The 21515-nt window shown below is 38.2% G+C and overlaps 1 protein-coding gene across 1 annotated transcript in view; it reads left to right on the top strand.

The window, feature by feature from the left end:
• Positions 1-21515, top strand: part of DOCK11 (dedicator of cytokinesis 11) — a 172496-nt gene that overhangs the window by 45811 nt on the left and 105170 nt on the right. Inside the window, exons 7-12 of the mRNA XM_069462875.1 lie at positions 9904-10038; positions 13539-13716; positions 14107-14186; positions 15805-15888; positions 19759-19899; positions 21092-21304. Coding sequence (XP_069318976.1) covers positions 9904-10038; positions 13539-13716; positions 14107-14186; positions 15805-15888; positions 19759-19899; positions 21092-21304 — 831 coding nt within the window. The remainder of the gene's footprint in view (positions 1-9903; positions 10039-13538; positions 13717-14106; positions 14187-15804; positions 15889-19758; positions 19900-21091; positions 21305-21515) is intronic.

Genomic DNA, 21515 nt, shown 5'->3' with positions numbered 1-21515 from the left:
GGACTACAGGCATGCGCCACCATGCCCGGCTAATTTTTTCTACATATATTTTTAGCTGTCCATATAATTTCTTTCTATTTTTAGTAGAGATGGGGTCTCGCTCTTGCTCAGGCTGGTCTCGAACTCCTGAGCTCAAATGATCCGCCCACCTCGGCCTCCCAGAGTGCTAGGATTACAGGCGTGAGCCACCGCGCCCGGCCAAGAAATGCATGAGTGAATGTTTTGTGGATTATCAGAAAATGTTCTCTAGGTTTTTATTCCACTCCCCCTAACATTTTCAAAATATTAAAATGTTTTACCCATACTTAAGGTTTATCCCAACATAAAGTAAATATAGCATATGAAAATCTGGATTGATAAAATAAGATGCTAGGAAATTAATATTTTTATAAAACATTTCACCACAGATTCTTTTAAATGGCTTTTCTAATGTCTTTAAATTATAATTTGCTTTACATATGACTCTTCAATTTTTTAAAGCCCATATATTATAAATCAAAATACAGTTGCCTAATAAAAAGGTCACGCTTTATATTTTCTTTCATAATTTGTGAAATACAGATTGACTGATGTTGCAGAAAGAAGAGTTGGCCCCCCACCCCAAAGATGTCCATGTCCTAATCCCTAGAATTTGTAAATGTTCACTCACAATACAAAGGGGAATTAAAATTGCTAATCAGCCAGTAGGGAGGTTATCCTAAATTATGCAGGTGGGCCCTGTGTAATCACAAGGACCCGGTAAGTAGAAGAGGAAGGCAGAAAAGGAGAGTCAGGGAAAGAAGTGTGAGAACAGAAGCAGGGTCAAAGAGAGATGCTATGTTGCTGGCTTTGAAGATGGAGGAAGGAGTCACAGGCCAAGAAATAATGGGCAACTTCTAGAAGCGAGAAAAGGCAAGGAAATGGATTCTCCCCTAGAGCATCCAGAAAGAAGCACAGCCCTGCTAAAACCTTAATTTTAGCTCATCAAGACCCATGTCAGACTTCTAACCTACAGAATTATAAGCTAATAAATTTGTGTTGTTTTAAGCCACTACATTTGTGGAAATTTGTTACAATGACTGTAGAAAACTAATTCAATCAGGTAGTCAAAGATTGATTGTTCGGCTTGTTTATTTTCTCTCCCTGAGGTTGAAAACCCCAGCACTTGCTGGGGCCAGGCAGGAGCCATAAATTCATGGAGTGGGTGGTGGGGCTGAGGTAACCTGGTGACCGCATGGCCTAGCTGAAGAGGAACAGCTGCCACTTGTCTCCAGCTAATTGTTGCTTTGCCTCGTTTTATCCCCAGCTATTCATATTTTGGCCACTTATTTATTTTGTGTGTGAGATATAATTCACATATCATAAAAACATTTCTTTCTTTTTAAAACCTCTACCAAACAGTAGACAAAGGAAAGAAAGGGAGAATAAACCAGAATGGTCATATGAAGCTACACAGCTTTAAAAAAAAATTAGTAGGGAATACTTTGAAATGCTAAGGCCATATTGAAGTTTGGGAATTGTCTCTGGTTATGGATTTCACTTATCCCCGCTCTTCTTCATTATGGATTATGGACCTCCATTTTGGATTTCTGGGAGCTAAATATATATCCTGTACTCTTCTGGTTTCATCTCCTAAGCTGTAGCAGAAGTATTATCTTTCAGGATTTGTTACAGCTAGGATGGGCATGAGAGGAAGGTTTAGTCAGAATGTTCCAAGGGATTTTGCCAAGATTGTGTTTTCCTCTAAGAATTGCATTTTAACTGTTATTTAGTTCAACATTATTGAAATTAGTTGGACTGGGATGTTTACTTTCATAGTTTTACCATGCTCTCTTTCTATATAAATACAGGGTGTGTGAGTATGCGGGGCAGAGGATTGGAAAGGGGTAGCAGTTGCCAGGCTAAAACTTGAAATGAGGGACAAAGCAGAAGTCCAGGCCTATGAAGCAAGGCACACTGGGGGACTCTAGCTTATTCCTTTAGGTGCCTTGTTACAGGGTGGAGGATCATCTAAGTTCTTCCTGCTTCAAACCTAGATTGGTTCAGGCATTAGAGAGAGGCCAAACCTAAAGTTGGGGTGCGTAGCTGACCCAGCTCTTGGAAAGTTGGGACAGGCAGAGGCAGAAGACCTGAGGCAAAGGGTTGACAAGAGTTTGAGCCATTCTGAATTGGAAATTTCTATATATTTGTTTCTGCTGTGTTAATCTTTGAAGTGAAGAATATTCATGAAGCTCACAAGCAAATGGGAAGATGACTCAGGTGTGCTATTATTATCTGAATCATTTCCCCAATCCTGGAGACAGGTATACCCTTGGTGCATCTGGAGTCCCCTGCCTGCTAGGACCCCCAGCACACACTTGTGAGAAGCTTTGGTGGCTTTAGCAACCAGCACCACAGGACAAGAGCTCACAGAGTTGAGAGCAAAGAACCTTTTCTTATTGGAAGATCCAAGCTTTGATAGCGCCTACAAACATAACTCAGACCAGCTAAAAAGCTACAGCAGTAGGATCTGGGTATTAATTGTGACTCATTGGCAAATAACAGCCTACAGAAGCCACGCTTCTTCCCTTGTGTTTTATCTGAGCCTCCTTGATGCACTGTGGCTTGACAGATCCCTTTGAGGTTGATAGGGATTAAAAGCATGGCAGCTTGGTGCCTCTTAGACTGAGGCATAAGTTTAAGGATGTTTGTTTATTTAAACATTTCTGAATTTTAAGAATTATATAGAATCAGTCCTTTGGAAAGTTTGATACTATGTTTATAAATGAGTCTAAATCCTTTTCCTGGACATTTTGACTATCAGAAATAAGGGACACACTAAAAGCCCTGATCTCAGCATTATACAATTCATCCATGTAACAAAAACACTTGTACCTCCTTAATATTTTGAAATAAAAAAGAAATAAAGGAATCTGATAGCAAGGAAGGGAGAAATAGAATCAAGAGAGAAAATGCAATAAAATGAAGGAAAGAGGGTTAGAAGAGACTCGAAAAAGTGCAGTTAATAAAAGGGAATTAGAAGACTCCTACTTTATGAGGTCTTTTGAGAAAGCAACCACATGGCCTATAATGCAATATAAATAATGCAGCCAAAGTAATTTGTATATGGGCTGGTTTAGAAAGTTAAACCTTCCTAGCTGGCTTGCTGGAGAGTTTTGCAAGAACGTTAAAGTGCATGACAATGGACTCCAGGGAAAAGAGAAGCTAATAAAGGAACTAAGTTGAGTTCTTCCTGTTGGAAGATTAAACACCCCATATTTATGGAATAAAAATGTATATTTTCCCCAGTATACACCTTTCTCCCTGCTCTGGTCAGTTGTTAACATATAATCTGCACCATTTCCTGCAGCTGACATTATTTTCCCAGAAATGCTTGCGGAATAACCTGTTGCTGGCTGAGAAAACTTGCCCTGAGGATCTCAGTCTACAGGAGAGCTGTTAATGATGTGTGCATCACTCCACAAGTTCCAGTGCAAGCCGAGCACTTCCTCTCATTGAGGAGGATGCTGGCATCATGCAGCTCTTGCAAAAGTTCTGTTGGTTGTCTGGGTACAGTGACCATTTTATTCAGCACTTGTATTAATACTTTGCTTTGTTCTCAGTATTCATATTAAAACAGGACAAACCTTATCATAGTGATTAATTTCTTCCATTTATGGTTTCCAGTTAATGAGAACACACACTGTTGTCACTCGTCAATTCCTGGAAAAGTATTGGGGGAAAGTTTAAGATATCATAGAGAATACAAGATCCGTAGAAACGCTAATCCTAACAGAAAACTAGTCATTTACGTTCTCTCTTTCCCAAGTAGCTGCTAGAGACATCTGCTTTATTGAATTTCTTTCCATATCAGTGAAGGAATTTAATGTGGACTCAGATAGCTATGATATTGGACATGACCTTCCCCTAGTATTTAGAACTATTTTTCCTAAGGGATATAATGATATATGGAATAAAAAAGAATGTGATCTTGCGGGCAGTGTTTCATTAAAAAAATTATTGCAAATTCTTGGCCAACTCCTGGGACACCCACCTTTATGCATCTTCTTGGCTCAATTTAGTCACATTCCTCTAGCTCTCTCCTCCCCATTCTCAGCAATTAAACGTTGAAGTGCCTTGGTATGTTATCGGGGTTGCAAGTTCAACTGCTTGATATATGACTCACTTCTAGTGCCCTTTCTGTCTTTTTCTTTCTTTCTTTTTTTTTTTTTTGCACAAAAGAGAGCCATTTGTTATATATCCAGGGTCCAAAAGTCCTTACTCCTTGACTGTTACAGGAGGTTTTTGTCCCCTCTGCAGTGAGAGAACTACAAATCAAAAGATTTGACCTAAGAAAGCACATACCATATTAAAATAATTGGTAGGAGGTCAGGGTCACTATGTATATTGGAAAAAAGGAAGAGAAAAATCTTTTATTTTTGATATGTTAGTCCAGTTGTATTCTCAGACCTACCAGACTGTCTCTTACAGCTAACAAATGGATTACACTAATTTATTATGGGTAAAGGATTTCTCACTAATGTGTTTTTTATGTTTTATTTTTCCTCATTCATTGATCCCTGTTTAAAAACCACTTATTAGGTACTTCCTATGTGCCAGACACTATTAGGAATCAATGGATTCATTACCAAATAGATAATTTTTTAATTTTATTTAATTTTTAGAGACAGGGTCTTGCTTTGTTGCCCAGGCTAGAGTGCAGTGGCATGACTGTACTGCACTGCAGCCTCAAAATCCTGGGCTCAAGGCATCCTCCCTCCTCAGCCTCCTGAGTAGCCGGGGCTACAGGCGTGTGCCACTGTGCCTGTCTACCAAATATATATTGAATACCTTATTGGTACAAGGCATTAGCATTGTGGAAGGTAGAGAGAAGTGTCACGTGTAGAGCTTAAAACCTTTTTAGGGTGGTGTGACACACAATAAAAATAATTAATTGTTTAAAGGTGTCATAGAGACCAAGTATATGTGAGTCCAGATCACTGTGACCTGGGTTCAGAGAAGGCTTCCTGAAGGCAGGGAGTCAGAAAGGAGGAAGTGAGCATGGCAGGCACTATGGATGGGGTAGGTGTGTTAGGTGAAGTTGAGTAGTCATGGGAGATAAAGTTGGTTTTGACCTTTGGTATCACCCCGTGCCTCAGTTTCTCTTCTGTAACATGGAGATGATAATAGTAATGACCACACAAAGTTGTTATGAGGATTAAATGATACCATATGAGGAAAGCACTTAGCCAGAGACTGTAATGCAGTAAGCATTCCACAGATGTTAGCAATTGTTATCATTTTATATTATTGGTAGGATTGTGGGAGGGCCTTGAATGCCAGGACCCGGCATGGGATCCTTATCATGTAAGTCATTGAGAGTCATTGAAAATTTGAGCAGGGTTATGACATGCTGAAATAAATCTAATAAGATAATTTGTCTACAATGGGAAGGGTGGATTGTAGACCTCTCCTACTAGACTTTGCTTCAAGTGAAATAGTTAAAAAAATCTCCAATGCCCAGATATGGTAGAATTAGTTAAGAAAAGCTATTTGATTTTTACCCAGTTTCCCAGAGGGTAGGACAAATGTAATATATTAAAACTTGGTAGGACTATAAAATGATATGATGGAGAGAGGTGAGTGATACATTAGGTTGCCAGCCTAGAGGTAGGGGTTCTTCAGCAGGATGAATTTCCTGGCATTCTGGTATAATTAACTGCAGCTCAGTTTTCTGATAAGTCTTGGGGTTTTCTTCCCCATTATTTCTTTCATCTTTGTTTAGAACAGTTCTGAGACCCAGTATGTTTCTTGCGCTCCTGCTTTCTCCTTTTCCTTGCTGGCTTATCCATTCTGTTCTGTCAGAGACATTAGTCAAGTTCCCCCACCCCATTTCTGCATTGCTCCTGGCCCACCTACTCTGCCTCTTAACCTTTGGAGCATCCTTTCTCAGGGCTCTGGTTCATGTAATTTAGCAATAAACAATTACCCTCTAGGTAACACACATAATAGGTAAACACTCTTGAGATTTGTTATATAAAATGATAAAAGATTTTTCTACTTTGAGGATATTAGATGTGCCAACTTTCCTGCTTTCCATCTTCGATGCAGCTGGATGACAAAAGGCCTTTATTCCCGCTCCAGAAGAGGTTCGAAGGTTGTCATCCAAACAGCTTGGGGCACGGGGCTTTCAGGAGACTTGATAGGACCGGATCCTATAGATTCATATCCTTTGGCTGGCTCTTTGTTTTATTCTTCTGGGTGGTCTGAGTGGGCCACTCTTTAGGATCTGTGGTCCTCGCTGAGTAAGGTGGAGAATTTTCAGCTGTGTTCAACATCTAGGAAAAATAATAAAAGCAAGAGGAGGAGAAAGAAGAATATGGGCATTACAGAGAAACACCATTCTGTTGGATGAAACCACTGGAGAATCTGCTGGAGACTGAAATATTAATTCATTCTTTAGCAATATATTTTGCAAAATTGTATTGAGTCCATGCATTATTATAAGTACTAGGGATACAGCAGTAGATAAAACATGGATTTTTTAATGATCTAAAAAGAGACCAATAGCAAATAAAACAGATAGATGAATAAGGTATGTTTGAATAGGGATCATTCTGTGAGATAGATAAAACAGGGTGCTATGACGACGAGGGCAAGTGGTCATAGAAGGCCACTCAGAGGAGGCAAGATGTAAGCAAAGACCTGAAAGAAGTAAGAAAGTGAACTGTGTGGAGATGTGGGGGAAGAGGATTCCAGGCTGAGGTAACAGGAAGTGCAGAGGCAAAGGAGCTTGCTTGGGATATTTGAAGAACAGCAGATAAGCCAATGTAGCTGGAGCAGAGTGATTAGAAGTCAAGTCCAAGAAGTAATCTGAGGCCTGATCACCATCAGTTCCGGGTTATGGAGAGGATTTTAGATCTTATTTTAACTTTCATGGGAAGCCATTGGAGGGTTTGGGCAAGATTCTCTTTGTTTGTTGCCATCATAGGATTCTGATTCCAGTTCTACCAGTGACTTGCCTGTGTGAAGTTGAGTTAGCTCTTGGTCCCTCAGTTTGCTGTTAGGTAAAATGTGGATAATGATACTTATCCCCCAATGACATTAAGAGAATTGGCTATTGGTTACAAAGGACTTGAGGCCTTCAAATGAGAGGTATGGTAGAGAGTAATTACCACTGTTCTATATAGTCATTATTTTAACACCTGTCTTCTTTTTGAAATGTAAAAAAAATGGTAGACCTGTACCCTAAATAGCTATGTTTTGGAAATTGAAAAAGTATCAGGGAAGTTCCATTTCTGATTTCCCTTTTGGTTCCATATGTGAGACAGGATACCCCTTTCTTCTTTAAAAAAGACATCTTAAGAGCTTCCCAGAGTTGAAACCCAACTTATATCATAGAGTATCTTATAATTTGTTGTTCGAGAAGAGTCTGATTTCTAGATAGAGATGACTTAAAAAAAATTCCTTACTGTACAAACCATGTGCTTCTAGTGTATGAAAAATTGCTTGGTGGGGGATAGCTCCTGTTCTGGGGGCTGGGGTAGCTCCCAGCCTAGGAAGGCTGCTTTGTCAGTCGTTCAGGTTTGATGAAATTATTTGTAGATTGTTGAAAAAATGATCTTACAGATCATCTGGTCTGATCCTGTCATTTTACAAGTGAGGTAACTGAGAGATGCAGAGTCTTGAAGACAGTTTCACTGCTGGTTAGCAGGACATCCTGGCTGAGAAACAAGATCATAAGACTTGCAGGCATCTGCTTTTTCTGAAAGTGCTCTTTCAGGCATCAGGCTCTCTCCCCACATTCATAAGCTACCTACCCCAGTGTCACATTTAGACATAATTGCAATGTTACAGGAAGTGATTTGCTGTAATTTCATATCCTTTTCCATCCCTATTGTAATGATGTGTTTTGCTAATATTGGAAGTGGCGGCTGCCACAAAACTTCTTTGCTTGGTGAGGCAGCTGTATGTAAAAAAAAAATTCACAGACTATAATTTGATTCTGTGCCACCAATGTTTTGCTCTGTATTTTCCCTTCTTCTGCCTCTTTCTTTGTTGCTGGCTACGGACTCTGCGAGTGGATTCTATAGACTGTCTCACTGAAGTGATAGACTTTGAGTTTTAAACTTGAGCATATTCAAATTCTTATCTACTGGCAACTTTTTCACATTAATCTTTGCCTGGAAGATGTATTCTAATTCTTGTCATACATAATTATTGTGATAATTTTTTAAAAGTGGTGTTTTGCACAAAGGAAGTGCTCACTAAATGTTCATTTGAAATGATCTTGGTATGTAATTTTAGGTCTTCTGGTCCTATCATTTTAGTAACAGATGCAAACCATTGTCATGAAAATAAGCAAACATACATGTATAATCACCATTATGATTAACATTTTCCTTGTATATCTATCGAGATTTCTTCCAGCAAACTTACATGTAGATTCATTGAATATGAGAATATATGTATATATTCTCAAATATTATGAGATATATAAAGATATAAATATACACATATTCCTTCTATACCTTTATATCCTAATACAATAACATTTACTTGATTGGCATTGAAAAACGAGCTGATGTTTTCTGCTTGGACTCCTTCCTGTTGATGCTGTTATAGCCCACGTGGTCATTCCCTGAAATAAAAGCTGTAGCGTTTATCGTCTGACATGTTAGTGTATTCCTCACACAGGTATACTTTTGTCATTCATTCAAAAATCAATGATATTTAAACAAGTCACAAATAAGTGTAAGCATTGTTATTTCTCTCTATTGGTTTTTCTACAAAGAAATGTTGCTTAGTATGTTTATATATTTTGCTTACTCATGCTATGGAGAAATAAACTGTTGATGTTTCAGATACTTTGCCAGAAGTTAAGTAGTTAAAAATGATCTTGCCAAATAATACTCTTTGCATAATTAAAGTTCTTAAAATAATCAGGCATCACACTGGATAATCAGATGGGCGATTGAAAATGCCAAGCTGGGGGAATGCATTTCCGTAGTAATCAACAAGAGTCTGTTTCCTTGTCTCTTCCCATCCCACCCTGAAGTGATTTCAGATCCATCATCCTGGGAATTGTAACGGAATTAGCTCTACCTTTCACTGTGACAAATGCTTGACACATTCGCAGTGTTTGACTTATTTCGAGAAGCATAGATTCATCAGAGAGCTTCTAATCCCCTTTTCTCAACTCCTTTATCCGGTTCCAAAACTCTGTTTTTAGGGGAGGGTAGAGAGACAGCATGAACCAGTCAAGCAGTATTCTTCCTTTCCCTATTCCTGTGGCTTTGCTGTGAGTTGTAGCATCAGGCTAGTCCTTAACTATTGTGAGTCCCTAACTCCAAACAAATGGCACAGTGCCCTTGGGCCTATTGATTCAAATCTCAGCATACGGGCACTCAACAACAACTGGTGGGCAACTGGTGACTGTCTGTGCTTCCCTGTGAGTGAGTGCGCTGTAAGATGGCCTTTCAGAAGCAGGGACACTAGTACAGGGTAGGTGAGTGCAGTAAGATGTGCAGGTGAGTTGGAAATATATAATGTGTGTGTATGTATTTTTTATATTCATACTTGGATTTGTGGTAATATAAACCAAATTGAAAGGATTCAATCATGGTTTGCAATGATATGGGAAAAGGATGCTATAGCGAAAGGGTCAGTGATTCAGATATCAAAATGCTTTATACATTTTAAAGTGGCAAATCTTAAATATTCTTCTTGTCTAGACATTTATTAATTGAGGATAAATCACTTGACTTCACATTGTCTGTCTTAAAAAAACGAAGATAATGATAATTCCTAACATCTTCTCAGGGTTGTCTGAAGATTGTCCAGATACAATGCCCGGCAAGCCCTTTAAGGTTTTTAGTTGAAAGAAACTGTTCAGACACAATGTGTATATAACAACTGTATCATTGCTGGATTTTTCCCATATAGGTATTCAAGAGACGATATTTTTACTTGACTCAACTTCCTGATGGTTCATATATTCTCAATTCCTATAAAGATGAGAAAAATTCAAAAGAATCTAAAGGTTGCATCTACTTGGACGCCTGCATTGACGTTGTTCAGGTAAGGCTATTGAGGTAATCTTTCTTTCTTTCTCCAAGAGGGTTATTGATGAACTATTAAGAACCTGAGCATTTTTCTGTCTTGGTTAGTGGCATCTCCGTCCACCAAAACATCCATACTAGAAACCTCAGAGTCCTCTTCAGTGCTCGACTCTCACTCAGTGCCAGTATTTAAACGTTTATCAAGTCCTGTTGAATCTGGCTCCATAGCGCCTCTTGAACCTCTTACCTTCTTTCTATTTTCACTGCCCTTTCTCTGGTTCTCCCTTTTATCTTCTGTGGCCTAAAGTCTTACCTGCTTTAGTCCAATCTTCCTAAGACATAGATCGGGTCCTTCACTTGCCTTCTCCAAACCTTTTGGCTTTTGATTTATTGTCTTACAGAGCGAGGTCTAAAGTTCTTGCCATGGCATTTAAGGGCCACAGTAATTTGGCCTCACCCTACTTTCTAGCCTCATCCCTGTGCACCCTCTTATATATTCTGTGCTCTGGTCACACCAGGCTAAGCACTCCATGGAGTTCCACACATACGTGCCTTGTCTTACTTTTTTTCTCTTCTCGCTATATACGTTCCCCTTCTGTTCCTGTTTGAACCTTATCTTTTATGACTCAGCTTAAATGCCACTTCTGCCATGAAATGTTTTCTGTTTCCTTCCTCAACCCTTGTGCCCAACAAGTGGAATTAAACTCCACCTCCCCTGTGCTACCACTTTGCTTTTTTCTCTGTCGTATAACTGAATCGTACTTGAATTTGTGGTTCATTCTGCACATTCCTATTTGGATGACAGGGACCATGTCTTATTCACTTCTATATCTCCTATAATAATTAGCAGAGTCCTGTACCCAGTAGGGACTTAGCAAATATTTGTTGATTTGAATTACTGAGGAGGCATACACAGAGTGGGAAGTAGAGGGCAGAGAGATTATCTGAATAGGAAGGCAATTGACCAAGAGACAGGAGCCGTTGTCACAGCGGCAGGGTGGCATGGTAGGCTACATGGAGCAAGCGTTGGGCCGATTAGTAGGCGGGAGATGTTGGTTCAACACGCTCAATTTACCTAAATCTTAGTTTTCAAAACTGTAAAGTGAAATTAATAATGTCTGTGTACTCTATCAAATGAGATTGTTGTGAGGATCAAATGAGAAAATACTTTTACGGTGTGGTGGCTCACCCCTTGTAGTCCCAGCTTCTCGTGAGGCTGAGGCGGGAGGATCGCTTGAACTGGGCAGTGTGCCATGATCAGGCCTGTGAACAGCCATCATGCTCCAGCCTGAGTGACACAGTGAGACACTGTCTCTAAAAGTAATTAAAAATTAAAAAAAAATTCTAACAAATAAGATAACACTTTTAAAAGTATAAAGATCTATGTGAATCGAAGGTGCTTTTAAAAAATATATAATAGCTTTCTTAATCTAACTGGAAGAAAGAGGGCATACGCTTTAGCCCTAGTCTGGATTGACCTTTCTTTGTAGTTCTCCCAGGATCCACTTCCCTCATCTATTTATGATCTCCCCTCCCAAATATTTTCAAATGTGTAAATCTTTATGACTTTACTACAGCAGTTTAATTTCATCCTTTCCTATGCTTTGAAGATGAGAAGGATGAACTTTCTCGGTTCCTTCTTGAATAATGACCATGCAGTGGAAAATTATTGATTCATGAGCCTTTCTTGAAATTAATGCTGAGGGACTTGAGAGGAGGTAGCGTGTCATTTCTTTTGTCCTGACGGAGAAGGTGGTAAAGTAAAAGGATGTGTCATTATGTTTGAGGAAAGGAGGAGGCTTTTATTTTCCTTGTATGCTAGTATTGAGCACAGGCCACTTCCATGTGTTTTATGGAGAGTCACAATGTAATGTGAACCAATGATGGTCTATCTTCTTTTTTTAAAATCTGTTTTTGTTTTTTTTTTTTTTTTTGCTAAGCCATTCTTTTAAAAAAATTATTTTTAATTATTATGGATACATAATCGTTGTACATATTTCTGGGGTATATGTGATATTTTGATACAAGCATACAATGTGTAATGATCAAAGCAGGGTGATTGTGGTATCCATCACCTCAAACATTTATCATTTCTTTGTGTTAGGAACTTCCCAATTCCACTCATTCAGTTATTTTGAAATATACAGTAATTTATTTTTTAATTTTTATATGTGTTTTCCTTTTTCTTTCTTTCTTTCTTTCTTTCTTTTTTTTTTTTTTTTTGACAGAGTCTCACTCTGTTGCCCGGGCTAGAGTGATGTGGCATCAACCTAGCTCACAGCAACCTCCGACTCCTGGGCTCAAGCGATCCTCCTGCCTCAGCCTCCCAAGTAGCTGGGACTACAGGCATGCGCCACCATGCCCGGCTAATTTTTTCTATATATTTTTAGCTGTCCAGATCATTTCTTTCTATTTTTTAGTAGAGACAGGGTCTCGCTCTTGCTCAGGCTGGTCTCGAACTCTTGACCTCCAGCGATCCTCCCACCTTGGCCTCCCAGAGTGCTAGGATTACAGGCGTGAGCCACCACGCCCAGCCCATATATTTTTTCTTATTTAAAACTATCTACATTATTTTTATATAATTGTATCCTTTATAGTATAATTTTTTTTGAGACAAAGTCTCTCTGTGTCACCCAGGCTAGAGTGCCAATGGCATCAGCCTACCTCACAGCAACCTCAAACTCCTCCTGGGCTTGAGCAATCCTCCTGCCTCAGCCTCCCGAGTAGATGGGACTATAGGCAGGAGCCACCACACCCAGCTAACTTTTTTCTATTTTTAGTTGCCTGGCTAATTGTTTTCTATTCTTAATAGAGATAGGGGGATCTCACTCTTGCTCAGGCTGGTCTCGAACTCCTGAGCTCAAGTGATCCTTCCACCATGGCCTCCCAGAGTGCTAGGATTACAGGCTTGAGCCACCTTGCTCAGCCATGAAATATACAATAATTTAACTATGATCACCCTATCATGCTACCGAATATTTTGGTCTTCTTTTATGCTACTATGATGCAGTTGATATTATGTATGCCAAAGTGAATTAGGTATCTATAGTGTATTTTGTGGTAAGATACTAAATAAGTATCAGATTTGTTTCAGGTCACATTTAATTAACCTTGTTCCTAAGAACTGATTTTGAAAATCTGTGAATATTCAAGGAAAACTTTATGCCAGTGGAAATAATAAAATGTTTGTTTGTTTTTATAGTGGTAGTTTGAATTTCTAAATCTTAAGGATGCCAAAAGGCTGTAAGTGATAATACTTACTCAACAAGTAGTATTTTCTGCCAACTTTGTACAGATATATATCATTGTGCTCAGTCCTGAGGGAAACAGAAAAGATATGCTTGACATGGTCATTCATCATCTTGGAGTGTCTATTTCTTGTTAAAAGAAGCACTTATTTCATGAAAATATTGATGCACATATGTGCTGAGCTGAAGTAAAAATAAATATAAACTAATGAAATCTAATATTAAAAGGGTAACCAAACTAACTGAACACATGCTTTTTCTTTTCCTCTAGTGCCCCAAAATGCGCCGTCATGCTTTTGAACTCAAGATGTTAGATAAGTATAGCCATTATCTGGCTGCTGAAACTGAGCAGGAAATGGAAGAATGGTTGATAACTTTGAAAAAGATTATTCAGATCAATACCGACAGTTTAGTGCAAGAAAAAAAGGAGACGGTAGAAACAGCACAAGGTCAGAATTTTTAAATGATTCATTATCGAGGTAAAGCCCTTGTCTTTAATCCATAGGAATGTCCTTTGTGCAGTGTGAATGTAGAGCTCTTAATCTTGAAGGCTGACCTGCTACTTCATTAAAAGTGACTATGAAGGCTGATAGACTTTTTTTTAACATTTGATTCTGCATAGGCTCTGACACATGAAATATAACCAGACTGAAATGAATAGAAAATTCGTGGCAGATTTTCAACAGTCCATTAAAGTTTTCCCTATGCTTTCATAATCGAAATTCCTTGCAATAAATCTAGTAGGAGAGGATGGGTGGGAAAGATAGTTAAAATATTCCTCGTAGGTGATTAGTAATGGTCTGTATGGTTTGGAACATCTGCTTTTAATGAATTCGCAGATGATGAAACTAGCAGCCAAGGAAAAGCCGAGAACATCATGGCCAGTTTGGAAAGGAGCATGCATCCGGAACTGATGAAGGTATATGTTTCTTATGGTAACTTGCTTTGAACTGAGACAATTCAGGATTAGCTATTAAAGTTTTAATGCTGGATTCCATTTGGCGATGTCATTTCCAAGTTAAAAACCACAGCAAATTGGTAAAACAGGTAGAGATTATAAGAGAAAAGTTACAGTCCAAAAGACAGACTCATAAGTGCCAACTGACAGTTTGGAAAATCTTATTTGTTTCTAGACACCAGGAAATACATTCAGGTTTTTGTGACTATTAATTTTATCTACTAGTTCTTATTCAATTTAATTACTGTATATCATTCATAAAATAAATATTCTTCTTTTAAGGGGCTAATGATGCAGTTGATGCACATGATAGTTGATCTAATGGTTTATATATGTTAATATCATATGAAAATCATATTTTCTCTATATGTAAATATATGTATATGAATAATTTCATCAGTTAAAGATTCTGGTGAACAGACATCATTTGTGTTATTTATTCTGCTCTTTGGAGTATGAAATGAACCAGTTTTGAAAGTGTAGAGGTGATTATTGTGAGTATGTTAGTAGGGTACATATTTTACACTGTAGAGTCTGTATTATAATAGATTAGAAGGTTGTGACCCATTTATTCCTTTAAATCCTTTTCAAACCTACTTATATTTTTTACTTTATTCCTATTCCTGGACTACTTAGTTATACAAATGTAGAAGTTCCTTTTTTCTATTTTAAATTTATCCCTTTGATAACCTTCAAAGCTGTCTTTCAAAATTTAGGAACACATTCATGATGCTCTGATCTAGAATTTTTTTTTTTTTTTTTTTTGAGACAGAGTCTCACTCTGTTGCCCTGGCTAGAGTGCCGTGGCGTCAGCCTAGCTCACAGCAACCTCAAACTCCTGGGCTCAAGCGATCCTCCTGCCTCAGCCTCCTGAGTAGCTGGGACTACAGGCATGCGCCACCATGCCTGGCTAATTTTTTCTATATATTTTTAGTTGGCCAGCTAATTTCTTTCTATTTTTTTTTTTTTTTTTTTTTTTTTAGTAGAGACGGGGTCTCACTCTTGCTCAGGCTGGTCTCGAGCTTCTGAGCTCAAACGATCCTCCTGCCTCTGCCTCCCAGAGTGCTAGGATTACATGCGTGAGCCAGCATGCCTGGCCCTGACCTAGGATTTCTGTGATTTTGTAGATTTTAGTTGTATCCTCTCTCAATCTTTGCCATCCCAGATTGTGCAGCCTATTATGTGTTTCCTAAGGTGATGGAATCAGAATTATATGTAATATTCCGTGGCTAACACCATGGATATGTAAAACATGGTGTTTTTTCTTTATTTCTCTTTTGCATCCAAAGTGTCTTGGATTCCTGTTTTGTACTGACTACAGGATGGATAGTATTCTTGGTGTTATGAAGAGGCACATAGAAAGTAAAGAATCTGATCTATAGCTTCTTGTGGGTTATGGTGATGGTGATATATCATTCCCCAGCCAAGCAAGCATCCTTTGTCCATCTTAAGTACATGGAAAGAGAGAATGGTATATTTTTGAAGCTGTGTTATATGGCTAGTTTCACATAAACTGTGTTTCCTACTGTTTTGAAGGAAATAAAGTAATATGATACATATATATATTTTTTAATTTTAGTATGGAAGAGAAACTGAACAGCTAAACAAACTCAGTAGAGGAGATGGAAGACAGAATCTCTTTTCTTTTGATTCGGAAGTTCAGGTATTCATGACATATTTGTTTAAATAGTCCTAGAATGGTTGCTTATCCATAAAGAACATCTGTGAAATGTTGAAATCACTGATTTTTGCACCAGTAGGGAATATAGATTGTTTTATATTTGTTTTGTTCACTTTCAACAGGTAACTTAACAACTAAGTCTTCACTCAAGAGGACCTGCCTCATATGCAAATAGTTTGGGACTGAATATATATATATATATTTTTTTTTTTTTTTCAGTTTCCTGTGTTCTTTTCCCTTTCTCTTGCTCCTCAAAATAGATAAATGAAAGAATCCATAAAGATGGTTGCAGTGCTCTTTTAACTCATTAAATACGATTGCGATCTAGTGGCTGTGAATATCGGTAGTGTTAATATAAAGAAAACCCAGTCACGTGAGACATTTATTTTCCACATTTGTTGTAGGCCTGTAGAACTGGGGTAATTTTTCAAGTCTGGCTGAATCCCACTTTAAATGGAGGGTGGTGCAGGAAAGTGCAGGGTTATATACATATTACGTGTATTTTATCGTCTTTCATGAGTTAGGTACTTTTTGTACCAAGATATATGCAGTTAATACTTAATTCCATGACATTTTCTAATTAAATCTCTGACTTGTTTAAATGGAAAAAGTCTACAATATATAAGTGTTATAAATATTTTTCCTAACTGAAAATATTTCATGAGAAAATGACAGGGGTGGGGCTGAATTTTTTTTAATTTTCTTTCTTTTGTACATGAGCTTTCTTTTCTTTTCTTTTCTTTTTTTTTTTTTTTTTGAGACAGAGTCTCATTCTGTTGCCCAGGCTAGAGTGCTGTGGCGTCAGCCTAGCTCGAAGCAACCTCAAACTCCTGGGCTTAAGCAATCCTCCTGCCTCAGCCTCCCGAGTAGCTAGGACTACAGGCATGCGCCACCATGCCCAGCTAATTTTTTTTTTCTATATATATTTTTAGTTGGCCAGATAATTTCTTTCTATTTTTAGTAGAGATGGGGTCTCGCTCTTGCTCAGGCTGGTCTCGAACCCCTGACCTCGAGCAATCCTCCTGCCTCAGCCTCCCAGAGTGCTAGGATTACAGGCGTGAGCCACTGCGCCTGGCCTACATGAGCTTTCTAATTAAAATCTTTGATGTTGTTTGAACTAGGTGTGCACTAACTACATAAGCATTACAGTATTTTTCTTAGTGAAAATATATTATAAAAATATAAAATAATTCAGGGAAGACTGATTTCATTGTTTTTTCTTTTTGCTTCATATGGTTTTCTAATTAAAAATTTTTATTACATGTAACCAAAATGTTTGTACCCCCATAATATCCTGAAATAAAAAAGATTTTATTCAGTTTCACATGGAAAAAGTTATAGTCTATAAATAATGCGTATATTTTTTCTTCAATAAAAATATCCCATAAGAAGATGAAATTATTTGGTGAAAGTTGATTTTTAAAAATATTTTCCCTTTTCCCCTACGCCATTATATTGCTTTGGTTTAAGTTATGTGTTTTTTTTTTTTTTAAAAGTAAGAGTATAGCAAGGCTCAGGAATGTTAGTTCTAAGACTTTCATTCAGAAATGTACTTGTTCCAAACTTGTCTGAGCCTTTGATCCACCCCTCCAGCCCCCCTGCCCATAATGGGGCTCTAATTGGACATGTCAGTCTCTTTCATTGTATACAAAGGAGCCAATTGACTGTGGTTGAAACTAAATCCAGTATCTTTAAAAAATTGTGGTGTAGTGTTTTTGTGGTCATAAAACTAAACCAATTTTATGTTTGAGTTGTTTATCAGTGAGCTATGGTGAGAGAGAAATTCACAGTTGTGGTGAAGCTTCAAGGACAACAAAAAACTGAATTTAATGTTGATTATGGAAGGCAGTTTTGCCACAGAGAAACTCATGTTGTATGTGTTGAATACCTTTTCTAGGTGAATTGCCATCTCGTCATTTTAGCCTTCACTTTTGGTCATAGTTCATCATGTAGAGACACGACCTTAGAGAATAAAGAAACAGTGGCCGACTAAAGGGGATGGCTCAAACTTGGAACTTCTGAAGAAGGCCATATGTTCCATCATTGTACTCACAGGCCTCAGAAGGGAAAGGAGTTGGGGGCTGGGGTGGTTTGGTCCAGTTGTCTTAACATTCCACTGTCTGAGTAAGACAGAAAGGAGAGCAGATAAATGTGCGGAAATGAGAATTGATCTCCATGGCAATGACTCGCCTCTGCTGGCTGCACGGATAGATAAGTGTTTGAGAGGGAGCTGTCTAGTCCCACACATTTGTATTCCTTTGTAGATAAATAGATTCAAAGGGGAAAAAAAAAACCATGCTTTCAGGTACAATGGTTATACATTAGGCCCTTTTAAGGAGGATTTTGTCAGTGATACAGACTTGGTTAGAACAGCTATTATTAATTATCCAAAATTCTTCAGGCACTATACCTGTTTTGGCTTGAATTACTTAAGTAATTGAGAAAAATTCTTGTGTTTCTTGGCTTGAATTTTCCATACTGGCAGTATATTCTGCTCAGATTCACCCAGTCTTTTTCTGCCTACCACGTCTATGGCCTTAATGAAAGTGTGGTAAATTGTCCCACAATCTACACTTTTCTTCCCCTTTGTGAATAGAATGTTCAAATATTCAGAATGAACAAATGAACTTGGACTGCCCGAACCCTGTGAACTGCGAAGGTTTCTAGGAGTTTTCTTTGAGGAGGGACAGATTCCTCCCCCAATAAGAGGAATTCCTGGACTCCCGGTATCTTTTTTTAAAAACTTGTTCTTATTTTGAAATACCAATAATTTTTAAAAATATATCTCTGTGGCAGCCAGAGTACATCCCCCAGCTCTGTTAGAAGCTGAGCTCAGTGTTTATCAGTTTCCTAAGCAGATGCCTCTTCCTCTGTTCATCATTTAAACGTAGGTGGTCCCCGGGGTTCCAGCCTTGTCCGCCTCTCAACCTAGATGCTGCTTACTTCTGAATCCAGATCTCCAACTCAGGCCTCTTCTGTTTTCCCAACCACCTACTAACTGGACTCATCATTTCTACTGGCCCTTCCCCCACATCTGTCATTCATTTGTAGTTCATGACCAAGTTCATAACATCACTGTGTATTGAATCTCCCAAATTAGAGACCATTGTGTTATTCTTAATGCCTCCCATACCCATTCCTGTCCATCTTGCCTCCTGCACAGCTCATAAAGGAAACAAAATTTCTACCATCCTGGAGCATATGTTTTGCAGAGAAGACAAGCAATAAACAATAAATAAATACAAAAAGTGAGATTAGATAAATAAGAGAGAGGGCATGTAGATTGTCAGGGAGTGTGCAGTTTTCTATAAGGAGTTAGAGAAGGACTCTCTGTGGAAGTGCCATTTGATCAGAGACTTGTATGAAATGAGGGAGCAAGCCATGCTGCTGTCTGGGGGAAGAGATTTCCTGATAGAATAGCAAGTGCAAAGGCCCTGGGTTGGGAGTATATTTGGTGTGCTGGAAAAATAACCAAGGAGAAGCCAGTGTGGTTGGAATGGGTAGGAGAGGCAAGAGTGGTAGGAGACGAGGTCAGGGGGTGAGAGGAGGCCATGAGGGCTGCCTGGCATGTTAGGGCTTTGTAGGCCATGGGACAGACTTGTGACTTCTCCTTTGTCTTAGATCAGAGTCTCATCATCTCTCTCCAAGATTTCTCCACCAGTGTTTAAAACCTCAGTGTAAAAGCTCCACAATGGCATGACGAATGAAAAAATAAAAAGAGTTCAAAAGAGGAATGGACAGAGAACTGTTGGATCCTGCCGTTTTTACTACATTAATGTGAATTTGTATTAATCTATATTACTATGAATCTTATCTTTTTTTGAAAAATGATTCACACTATCTGTTTTGTAGAGGTTGGACTTTTCTGGAATTGAACCTGACATAAAGCCATTTGAAGAGAAGTGCAACAAGCGTTTCTTGGTAAATTGCCACGATTTAACTTTCAATATCTTGGGTCAAATTGGAGACAATGCAAAAGGACCACCCACAAATGTACGTATGACTTTTCCTTCTACCTCCCTTGATTCAGCACATTAAAGAAATGCCTTTCTTTTTTATGGCTGAGAACCAGTGTACTGTATGAGAATTCATTTGCTACGTATTATGATAAATTAGAAATGGAAGGATTTCATACATCTCTTGTTAAAATATGAATATATTCTCATATTGAAGAGGACTCTTGAAAATCTTACCTACTCAGAATAGCAGATAGAACAGGCTCTTGACATTCAAGAGGGACGTGTTCCTCAAACCTAGAAAATCCTCAAATTTGTGAATTCTACTAGAGAATATGATTTCTTCTGTGAAATTGGTTCATAGCAGTGAGTAAGGATCACCGAAGCCATGCTGGGATACAGATGCTGTGCAGTCTGCTACACTCACTCACTGTTCTATAGAATGACATTCATTTTGGTCTGCAGAGAAAATTCTAATTATTAGCTGTCATGGGTAATTTGAGTTGCTCAGAATACTTGAACCTATAAATGTAAAACCCTCAAAGAGACTGTATTTTATGTTCATCTTTATTTCTTGGTTTTAGTTTTGTCTGTTACAAATATCAACAGTAATGATTGATTCCCTTACAAAGTAGCTGAAATGTACTGGCAGACTTTTCTGTGTGTAAAGGGTTAATCTTTATGCCATCTGGCATGAAATTTCTCTTTGTGACCAGCTTTCAAATGCCATCTGTAGAGAGGAATCATGTCTTCCAAAATTGCTGATGGGGCAAAGCTTTTGTCAAGTAATTTGATGTTGACTGATATTAGCTCTTATGAAATGTGTAGTCCAGTAAATTATAACATGAGAGAAGAGATTTATTTCTACTCTATAATATTGACATTATTTTTTAGGTAGTTTCAGTAAACGTGTAGAGAATTAAATTTTAATCATAGAACAATCGATGTTCTTTAAATGTAGCTTTTGATTTTGACTCATCTATTTTTTTAATTTATAAATTGCGAAATCATTTACACCTGACAAAAGTTAAAATTTGATGAAGTCTATTGTTTTGGAATGCTCTTTATGTAGATGAGCCATAATACAATTTTAGCTAAATGTTGAATTCAGAAAGGAACTGTAATCACAGAAACTTGAGGAATCAAAAAATGTTACTTTGTAATTGTGTCCTTCTCCCCCATGCCACCCAGAAGTCTTAGTTTTAAAATGCAATTGTTTTCATTCTCAGGTCGAGCCCTTTTTTATCAATCTTGCCTTATTTGATGTAAAGAACAATTGTAAGATTTCAGCTGACTTTCACATAGATCTGAATCCCCCATCTGTCCGTGAAATGCTGTGGGGCACGTCAACCCAACTCGCCAGTGACAGCAATCCAAAGGGCCCTTCATCCGAGGCTTTCATTCATGGAATTGCTGAGTCTCAGTTACGCTACATAAAACAGGTAACCGAATGATCTTTAGCCTTGATAGCACATTCAGAATAAGAATCAGCAATGCCCTTGCATTATTTCATGGTTTCAGGCCAGCGTTTTCATGGCATTCCATCTCTTGTAAGGTTTGTCTTTTTCCGGTGACTTAAGTTGGGGGGAAAAATGGAAACCACTGAACATGCTAGTAACACGTTGGCAAAGTAACATTTTTAATGGGACCAGG

This window comes from Eulemur rufifrons, chromosome 30 (assembly GCF_041146395.1).
Source record: "Eulemur rufifrons isolate Redbay chromosome 30, OSU_ERuf_1, whole genome shotgun sequence".
NCBI lineage: Eukaryota > Metazoa > Chordata > Mammalia > Primates > Lemuridae > Eulemur > Eulemur rufifrons.
This window is presented reverse-complemented; position numbering and strand designations above follow the sequence as displayed.